Source organism: Palaemon carinicauda, chromosome 21, assembly GCF_036898095.1.
Source record: "Palaemon carinicauda isolate YSFRI2023 chromosome 21, ASM3689809v2, whole genome shotgun sequence".
Taxonomy (NCBI): domain Eukaryota; kingdom Metazoa; phylum Arthropoda; class Malacostraca; order Decapoda; family Palaemonidae; genus Palaemon; species Palaemon carinicauda.
In genome coordinates, this window is record NC_090745.1 from 79,809,154 (window position 1) to 79,820,115 (window position 10,962).

The following is a 10,962-nucleotide window of genomic DNA, read 5'->3' on the forward strand; positions in this document are numbered from 1 at the left end:
ATGACTTGCAGGTTCATGGGCTGGAGGATAGAGGTGGTATTCGGTGGAAGATACAGCACTTTTATGAACTTGAATTCATCGAAGATATCCTCTTCAAGTCCGGGGGGGGGGGGGGGGGGGGGGGGTGAGCGGGTGCATTGTCAAGGCAAAGCAGGCACTTTAAAGGCAATTTCTGTTCATGAAGATACTTCTTCACAGAAGGGCCGAAAACTTGGTTAACCCATTGCACAAAGAATTGCCTAGTGACCCAGGCCTTCGAGTTGGATCGCCAGAAAACATGAAGCTGATCCTTATCGACGTTGTGTGCTTTAAAGGCCCTAGGGTTCTCTGAATGGTAAACCAGTAAGGGCTTGACTTTAAAGTCCCCGCTAGCGTTGGCACATAGGGCAAGAGTCAACCGATCCTTCATTGGCTTATGCCCAGGCAATTTCTTCTCTTTGGTAGTGATGTAGGTTCGACTCGGCATCTTCTTCCAAAACAGCCCGGTTTCATCACAATTAAACACCTGCTGCTCTACGTAGCCTTCTTCCTGCACGATCTTTTTGAAGTTCTTGACAAAGTCAGCTGCAGCCTTTGTGTCCGCACTAGCAGCCTCTCCGTGGCGAACAACTGAATGAATCGCGGACCGTTTCTTAAATTTCTCGAACCAGCCCCGAGATGCCTTGAAATCATCTGAGGAAGGCTCGGTTGAACTCTCCCCAGCATCACCCCCAGAGCTCTCCTCCTTCAAGTCCGTAAAGATGGCGTGCGCCTTCTCGCAGATAACGGTCTCGGTGATGGTGTCGCCATCGATCTCTCTATCCTTAATCCACACAAGTAGAAGTCGTTCCATCTCTTCTATGATAGGGGTACAGCGTTTGGAAATTATGGTGATCCCCTTAGAAGGTTTCAATGCTTTAATACCTTCCTTCTGTTTAAGGATTGTCGAGATCGTCGACATATTACGGCCATACTGTTTAGCAAGTTCACTCACGCGGACGCCACGCTCATGTTTTTCAATAATATCCTGCTTAATTTCTAAAGAAAGCATTTCCTTCTTCCTTTTCTCACCACTACCACTACCACTGGCTAAACTAAGCCTTTTAGGACCCATACTTTACGTAAATTACCGTTAAAGGATGCACGTAAAAAATCACGATTAAAACAGAGTTAATAGCAGAACGCACAGAGCACAACCGCAAGAAGCCGACGAGAACAGAGGACTGACCCAAGACCCGCTAATTGAGCGTCCCTCCGAGGTCGATGTGCTGCCTTCTATCGGCGGAAATAAAAAATACTTCAGGCGCTATGAGCACCGACTACGCTTACGAGTATTGTTTACTTCGGGTGTCAAAAAAAACATTCGGGTGTAGAGTCGGAACGTGTTCGAATTGTAATTCGCGTGTCGAAAAATTCGGATACAACCGTACGACGAAAATTGCTTACTTCGTGTGTCGAAATAAAATTCGGGTGTAGAGTCAAAAATTTCCTCGAATTTTACTTCGGATGTTGGAAAATTCGGATGTAGATACGTTCGTGTGTAGAGGTTCCACTGTACTTGAGTTTTTTAATGATAGCTTTGACTTCAAACACATTGAATTCATTCAAGGGAAAATCAAGGTCTTCATCAGCTTCAGGTATATCAATCAAATTATTCCCTTCGATTCTTCCTTTTTGTAGATATATAAAATATGAGACCGTTACACTAACTGACATTAACATATATCATTCATACTTACAGTAACGTATTATGTGTCTCTTGTAAATAAATACACCCCTTATGTGCTCATGTGTGTATATACATCATATTATCATGTTATTATGCATAGTTATCCATTACATTGTTAAATGTGGCAGCGCCCCGAAGACAATGCAAACATTGTACTTTCCAGCCATGGAGCGCCTTGGAGCATCACACAGTTGGCTTGTATTGTACCAACCGTATGTCACACGATCGTACATAGTAACGACATTTCTCTTTTTTGTATAATATAGTCACCTTTGTATCTTAGCTGTCCCCTCGCACTGATAATGACCTGAATCAACTTGTCTGTTTTTCTCACAGTTAAATGTTAAAAGAAACGGTTGTTGGTTGAACAGGAAACAGCCTGTTATATGTTATGACCCTCTTGCCCGGAATTGATGTATATATAAACTGATGTTCTGTAATGAGTTACTCAGTCGCTTTCATCCGGCCTTTTTAGTCACAGCCTCTCTCTGCCCGTCACATTAGCGACCCCGGAAGTCGACTCGCTCCTCCCACCTCCCCCCAGTCATTGGTACTATGGCAGACTCCACGGAACTTAGCATCGCCACATTGAAACTTTCGTTGTTTGCATGCGGAGAGGCGTTTGCTTGGTTTCAGTGTGCAGAAGTCCAGGTCCGCATCAAGGGCGTGACTCGCTCAACCACCAAAGCAGATTATGTTCTCGTGGCGATACCCGAGGATACCTTCCCGGAAATCTCCAACTAGCTTCATGAACAACGAGACAACCCAATAGCGTAAGACGCCCTCAAAACATACCTTATGCAGCAGTACTCGCCGTCGCCAGCCTTTTATATAAAAAGCTTTTTCAGCTTTCTTAACAACCATTGGGAGACCAAAGGACTTTTCTCGCCCTCAGGGAAAAGACCAGTATCGCTCGCCTGCAACTTGCCGCAGACACCTCACCTTGTGAGGTGAACCCGATGTCGATAGTTTACCCATAAAGGACTTGATGACCAAAGCCGACGCCCTTATAGACAGCCACTTCATGACCTTCAAGAACTCCATCAAAGCCTCCACTCCTAACGAAGAGGACACCTATTCAAAGTCAACCGAAGCTCACTTGAATGCCGTAGGACATACACGCCAACCCCGAGACATGCCGGAGCGGCGATAAAGCAACCCATCACTCACCACTCGTGCCTAAACCAACGACTTCTACAGCCACTTATTGCTGCCCATCAGCAGCAGTTTTGTTACTACCACTACAGATTCAGGGCTGCTGCAAAGAAATGTCCCAACGGATCTGCGATACCGCCCTACGGTTACAAGAACCTCAAATTATCGTTTGGAAATGGTAAATTTAATTGAAGGTTTCTCGTTGCTGACATCATATTGCCAATCCTCGGCGCGGATTTCCACTCTCATTTCCACTTTCTGATCGATGTCGCCCACCGACGATTGGTCAACGCAGACTCGTACTTGTCGACACCTCTTCAACCCGCCCCCTCCAACCTCGCTCTCCACATCAGCGCACCCACGCATGCCTACGCCCACCTCCTCACATCGTACCTGGAAGTTTTCCGTCCAGAACTTCGCCAAACGCCCACAGCTCCTGCCAAGCATGGTATATATCACATCAAGAAGGCAGGATCCCTAGTCTTCGCAAAATTCAGACGTGTGGCACCGGATTGATTGGCAGCCGCTAAGCAGACGTTCGCCGAAATAAAGGAAATGGGCCTTTGCCATTAGGCCTCCAGCCCATGGGCCGCAGTTATGCTACTACCACTACAGATTCAGGGCTACCGTGAAGAAATGTGCCAACGGATCTGCGATACCCACCTACGGTTACGAGAACCTCACAATATCGTTTGGAAACGGTAAATTTAATTGGAAGTTTCTCGTTGCTGATGTCACATTGCCAATCCTCGGTGCGGATTTCCTCTCTCATTTTCACCTTCTGGCTGATGTCGCCCACCGACGATTGGTTAACATAGACTCGTACTTATCGACACCTCTTCAACCCGCCCCCTCCAACTTCTCTCTCCACATCAGCGCACTCAAGCATGCCTACGCCCACCTCCTCATGTCGTACCCGGAAGTTTTCCGTCCAAAACTTCGCCAAACGCCCACGGCTCCTACCAAGCACGGTATTTATCACCACATCAAGACGACGGGACCCCCAGTCTTAGCAAAATTCAGAAATCTGGCACCGGATTGATTGGCAGCCGCCAAACAGACGTTCGCCGAAATAGAGGAAATGGGCCTTTGCCAAAAGGCCTCAAGCCCATGGGCAGCAGTTTTGCTACTACCGCTACAGATTCAAGGCTACCACGAAGAAATATGCCAACGGATCTGCGTTACCCACCTACGGTTACGAGAACCTCACATTATCGTTTGAAAACGGTAAATTTAATTAGAAGTTTCTCGTTGCTGATGTCACATTGCCAATCCTCGGTTCTGATTTCCTCTATCATTTCCACCTTCTGGTTGATGTCGCCCACTGACGATTGGTCAACATAGACTTTTACTTGTCGACACCTCTTCAACTCACCCCCTCTAGCCTCACTCTCCATATCAGCGCACCCACGCATGCCTACACCCACCTCCTCAAATTTTACCTAGAACTTCGCCAAACGCCCACGGCTCCTGCCAAGCATGGTATTTATCACCACATCAAGAAGACGGGATCCCCAGTCTTCGCAAAATTGAGACGTGTGGCACCGGATCGATTGGCAGCCGCCAAACAGACGTTCGCCGAAATGGAAGAAATGGGCCTTTGCCAAAAGGCCTCCAGCCCACGGGCATCCCCATACATCAGACAACTGCCTACAACCGCGCCACCAATGGAATGGTTGAACGTTTTCATCGCACCCTCAAAGCAGCTTTGATGTCCCGCTGCAAGGACTCAAAACTGGTTTACTCAACTTCCCTGGGTCCTCCTGGGACTAATTGTGTATGGCGACCTGTTGGTCGTCCCTACCGAATTTTTTCCTTCTGCAACCTTCTCCGCAATCTCCAGCGCATACGTCACGTCGTGGGAAAATTTACTCCATGCCACCAAACTTACAAGCCCCCAGCGAAGCATCACATACCGACAGCCTTGCACTCTGTAATGCACATTTTCCTACGCAATGACACTAGCAAGCCCCTGCTAATGCCCCCTTACATGGGCCCTTTCCTTGTGATCCGACATAGTCCGAAATCATTCCTGCTACACATTTGAGGCAAAGGAGACTGGGTCTCCATTGAGCGTCTAAAACCAGCATATCTCCTGCCAATTGACCCACCTACAGTTCGCGTCTCTAGATCAGATAGCCCTATTTAACATGTACACTATGTCATTTTAAGGGGGGGAGCCATGTACCAACCGTGTGCCATACGATCGTACATAGTAACGACATTTCTTTTTTTATGTATATAGTCTCCTTTGTATCTCCACTCTCCCTCGCACTGATAATGACCTGAATACACTTGTCTGTTTTTTGCACTGTTAAATGTTAACAGAAACGGTTGTTGGTTGAACAAGAAACAGCCTGTTATATGTTATGACCTTCTTGCCCGGAATTGATATATATATATAAACTGATGTTCTGTTATAAAGTTACTTAGTCGCTTTCATCCTGCCTTTTTAGTCACAGCCTCTCTCGGCCTGTCACATTATTATCGTTCGTCACCCAAGGCAGACATGTTTCCTTCCTGTTGTATATAATTCTTATGTTGCACCTTCTCAATAGAACTTACGTTAATTTCAAGATTGAGTTTCCTGCCCGACCTCGCAGGAATACCCCCAACATGGTGCATTGAGTATTTTGTGAGAAGACTGCTTTTACAAGTTTTCAAGCAGAAAAAACGATGATTTCAACTGCCATTACCTTCCTCGTGGATCTCCATGGTTTTATTGTGCAGTGCATGTGTTTTTAAGTGTAGTGTTCGTTGCCATAGTGACTTACAAGTGGACTCTTTTAGTGCTGTGCCCTAGTGACTGTTAGATGGCCTCCTCATGTGCTGTGTTCCGTAATAAAGTACAATAACAAGAGTTTAGTACATAGTTTAACTAGGCCATAAAAACTGACATCTACAAACGCTTCTGGGCAACTGACGTCACCTATGGGAGTGTTCGTCGACGACTCCTCCCCCACCCTATCTCTACCGTACCTACACTAGCAATATGTTCACATATTCGTAAGAGTTATATAATTTCTTGATATTTTAAAAAAAGGAACTTTTACTTGTATATATTCGTTCCTAATGGGTTAATGAAACTGATTTTTTATTATAAATCATGCCTGAATCCCAATTTCACGAGGAATCTACTGATATGCGAGAAGCAGAGGTAGATGAAAAATTTAATCCAAGTGTTGGAGCTCTCAGTGGATTAACTGGTGAAGAAGAGTACCAGTTGCCACCGACACTCAACCCCCAACATACACTTCCCTAATCAGCTCCAGAAGCCGATTTTCTTCATTTCATCAAGTATCTTGAGCAATGTCAAATACAAGAGGATGCAAGAAGATGTCAAGAAGAGGATTTTCGACGCAGGGAAGACGAACAACGTCGACAGGAAGAAAGTGCTAACTTTACAGCATTGTTACAGAGGTTGCTTCATGTTACCTCCCAACCAGATAGCACACAGACTATTTCAGTCAATACATCGTCTATGTCGTAAATGCCTACTGCTTCATCTTCAATTTCATCAGTAGTACCTGCCCCTCAAAAATCCATCATCCAGAACCCGCCTCCCTTTAAGCGGATGCCAGTTTTCAAGCTTTTTGCGACTGGAGACATTGATGGGAAGAATATTCTGTCATGGACTGGAGACATTGAAGGGAAGAATATTCTGTCATGGTGGATTTATCCAAGTTACCTTGAGAGAAGCAACTTATTCAGCTCAGAATGAGCCTCACTATTGAGACGCAGAGGAACTTGGAGCACACTCTGGATATTCCACCAAATACAGACAGGACAGTAGATGAGGTCTTAGATGAGCTGCAGGATCACATGAAAAGTCTACGCAATGAAGCCCTGCGCCGAAGAGAATTCTTAAGTTGTAAGCAGTTTGTGGGAGAATCTTTTTCAGATTTTTACGTGCGACTTAAGCCTATAGCTGAAGAGGTAGACGTCCAGAAAATCATCTCTCTTGATGCAACAACTTCACTACAGGAGGTGGTCAATACTTATCGCCCATATAAGGCGGACAGGAGGGCTAGTTCTGCCATTGGAGCACCAACCTCCCAGCTACGTGTCTTTTCAACATACAAAAAACAGAAAGGAGGTAGGGAAAATTCTTCAAGTACACTACCCAAACCAACCAGTCACTGCCAGTGTTGTGCATGTAACCACCATTCTTCCAAGGTGTGTCCAGCCCTAGAAAGCAACTGCAAGTACTGCGGTCGACAAGGTCATTGGGCTAAGACAAAAAATGTGCCCAGCCAACGCAGCACAGTGGTGAGTTTATAATTGTGTGTGACATTATGATAGATACTGTAAGGCAAAGAAAAATGATGGTACACAGGGTAGTTCTTCAAGTGACAAAGCTACCACATCGTCAGGTAAATCACAGGTTGTAAAGAAGTCCAGCTGTTTTTGAATCGCAACTTACGGTAAGTGGGCTACCTAAGCGTGTCTATGTTCTTCTAACAAATGGAGATGCTACATCCCGAATTCAGATGTTGCATGACACAGGCGCCAAAGTCTTTGTGGTAGGATCCCAGCATCTTGACCTACTCAAGATACCTAGGAGTAGTTTGAAGCCATTTCTTACAACTGTAACTCTAACTGCTGACGGTTCAGCTATGACACCTGGTTTGGGCACATTCCAAGCCACTCTTATGTTGGATAAGCAGTACTGTTTTGCAGTTATACAGGTTCATGACGGTGTCCAAACACCATTGTTGTCTTACAGCTACTGTAAGGAGTTACCAATTATTTCTCCTGACTTTCCCAAGCCAATATTGGAAGTTAAACATGTCAAAAGATGTAAGGAATTACCCCTTTCTGCTACCACATCCCTTACTGAGGCAAGAGAATTTTTTCTACGCGAGTTCAAGGATGTTCTGACCACCAAAGGGGATCTCAAGACAAACACCATTCCAGCCGATGAACGGTCCTCCAATGAGGATCCACCTCAATGATGGTGCAATACCCTTTTCTGTCCACACACCCCACCAGATACCTTTTGCTTTCTGCGATAAAGTTAAGGAAGAACTCGCTTCCATGGTAACCCAAGGAATTATCAAGCATGCCGCTGAGGATTCTTCAGAATGGTGCCATCTACTCATTGTAGTAGCGAAGGACTCAGGTGTCCGTATCACTGTTGACCTCACTAAGCTCAACAGCCAAGTGTCCTGACCAACCCATCCTTCTCCAACTCTGTTTGCTGACATCCGTATCTTACTACAGCAAATCTACGAGATGCTTCTTAGATACCACAAACTCAAGATTACTCTCAACAGAAACAAGTTTGTGGTTGAAGCATCCCAAGTGTCCTTTTGTGGATATCAGCTCTCAGAAGAGGGTATTGCAGTTGATCCTGGCAAAGACAGTGTAATCCGGGACTTTCCAACTCTGACCACTTTTACTGACCTTCGATCATTCATGGGTTTAGTGAACCAGTTGGCCGAATTTACACCTGAGATTAGTGCCACAGCTCAGCCCCTAAGACCTCTGATGAGCCTCAAGAGAGCATTCCTTTGGACTCCTGATCATGATGAAGGATTTCGTCGAGTCAGGGCCGCCTTGGTAAGCCCCCAGTTCTTGCCTCCTTCGATCCTTCATTGCCGGTGATCCTCCAGATTGATGCCTCTCGTTTATATGGAATTGGATACGCCTTTCTACAGGACCATAGTAATGGCAGACTTCATCTAGTTCAATGTGGCTCCCATATCCTCACAGATGTCGAGTCTCGCTATGCTATTATAGAGCCGGAGTTATTAGCTTTGGTCTGGGCTATGTCTAAGTGTAGGTTGTATCTAGCTGGTCCTCAGCATTTTACCCTGATGACTGATCACCGGCCACTCATCCCAATTCTCAATCATTATTCTTTTGATGCAGTGGAGAATCCTCGCCTTCACTGTCTCAAGGAAAAGATTTCACCGTACCTATTAACAGCAGTGCGGCAGGCTGGAAAGCAGCTCGGCATTCCAGATGCCTTATCTCGAGCTCCAGTCAGTCACCCTACTCTAGAAGAGGAAATCCCTTGTGCTGATGCCGCATCACACATCAGATATATCGTCAATGTCAATGTTGCCATCGCCGAAGAAGATTATACGCCCCAAGATGCAGATCAGATAGGACACTTCAGGAACTCTAAGCTGCAGCAAGAGCTGATCCATCATATACCTGTCTCGGGAATTGTGTGACTTCAGGATTTCCATCAAGATGTTATAACCAACACCAGTCATTACTCCTCTCTGAAAATTAAGGGAAAACCTCTCAACTGATGTTGACCTGGTTCTCTATGGAGCAAGAATTGTTCTCTCTGCTGCCCTCAGCCGTCGTACTCCCGCTCGTCTTCATGATAGTCATCGAGGTGTGGAAGCCACGAAGCGACATGCAAGACAGATCGTTTTTTGGCCGGGAATCGACTCAGACATCAACAGTACTGTCAGAGCTTGTGAATCATGCCAAATGATGCAGTCTAGCCTTCAGCAGGAACCCTTCTTGAATGATGACCACCCTACAAGGCCTTTTGAGTCTGTCTCAGCTGACTTTTTCAGTGTCGCGGGGGAGTTATTCCTCGTTGTAACTGATTGACACTCTGGGTGGCCTGTTGTGGTACCATGTAAAGCAGACACTATTGCTTACAGCACCATAGATATCTTCTGTCATTACTTCAGGGAAGTCGGTGTTCCCCCTTCATCTCAGGAATGATGGTAGCCCTATATTCGCCAGAAAAGACTTTCAAGATTTCTCGATGAGATGGGGTGTTCACCACATCATATCATCACCACATTACCCGCTGTCCAATAGCCATGCAGAAGCTTCTGTAAAAGCCATTAAGCACTTAATTCTCAAGACAGCACCTTCTGGAAATATTGATTGCAAAGAATTTGATCAAGGCCTCTTGGAACTGCGTAATACTTCAAACTTCACAGGCCGATCTCTAGCACAAATTGTGTATGGCTGCCCACTCCGTACCTGTGTACATGCTCATCCGCAGTCTTTTTCAAAGGAGTGGCAGGCCAAGTCTGAAGACTGTGACTGCCGTGCAGCTGCTTGTGATGAACAAATGAAACTGTAATATGATCAACACGCCCGGCCGCTTCCCAAGTTGTGTATAGGTCAGACAGTAAGGATCCAAGACTAGACATCTAATCGCTGGGAAAAGGTTGGAGATGTCATGGGTTGGGGTATATCGCGGCACTATGAAGTGCATCTTGCCATAAATCGAGTTTGGTGGCGTAACTGCCCCGTTCTGCGTCTAGTGCCAATCCCTGGTGTTGATCCCTTCCCCTATATACCTATAGACCCTTGTACGGACATAGAAAGGTCATTAGTCTCTAACCACCAAGTGTTCCCACGCAGATCTCAAAGGCTCATTAGAAAGAGTTCGCTCGAAAATGAAACTACGACCGATTGGGGATGAGGGAGGTGTAGATATATAAAATGTGAGACCGTTACACTAACTGTTGTTAACATATATCATTCATAGTTACAGTAACGTACTATGTATCTCATTTATTATATATGTCTCTTGTAAATAAATACGTCCCCTATGTACTCATGTGTGTGTGTATGTATCATATTATCATGTTATTATGCATAGTTATCCATTACATTATTAAAAGTGGCAGCGCCCAGAAGACAAGGCAACATTGTACTTTCCAGCCTTGGGGCATCACATACTTGGCTTGTATTATCATTCGTCACCCAAGGCAGACGTATATCCTGCCTGTTGCATATAATTTTTGTGTTGTACCTTCTCAATAGAACTGACGTTAATTTCAAGATTGTGTTTCATTCTCGACCTCGCAGGAATACTCCCCACGGTTTTAAGATATTTATAGTAGAAGTTATGATATTCCAGCGGATAATCATATATTTCCTCAGTGGTTATGTGGTGCCCCTGAGAGCAAAAGATTTTGATGTTGAAAATTTGCCAATCTATCAATGCTCAGGCAAAACCAACTCTTCCTATACACTAATCAAATTTTCAGACTTCTGAGAAATGACAAGTTTGTGTCTGTACATGAACTCATCTGAATGTGGTTTTATACATATATATATATATATATATATATATATATATATATATATATATATATATATATATATAT

At 45.0% G+C, this 10,962-nt stretch overlaps 1 protein-coding gene across 1 annotated transcript; it reads left to right on the forward strand.

Moving 5' to 3' along the window:
- Positions 1-9,599: 9,599 nt before the first annotated feature.
- Positions 9,600-9,926, forward strand: LOC137615001 (uncharacterized). Its single transcript, XM_068344637.1, has one exon. The coding sequence runs from the start codon at positions 9,600-9,602 to the stop codon at positions 9,924-9,926; it is 327 nt and encodes a 108-aa protein (XP_068200738.1).
- Positions 9,927-10,962: the final 1,036 nt, after the last annotated feature.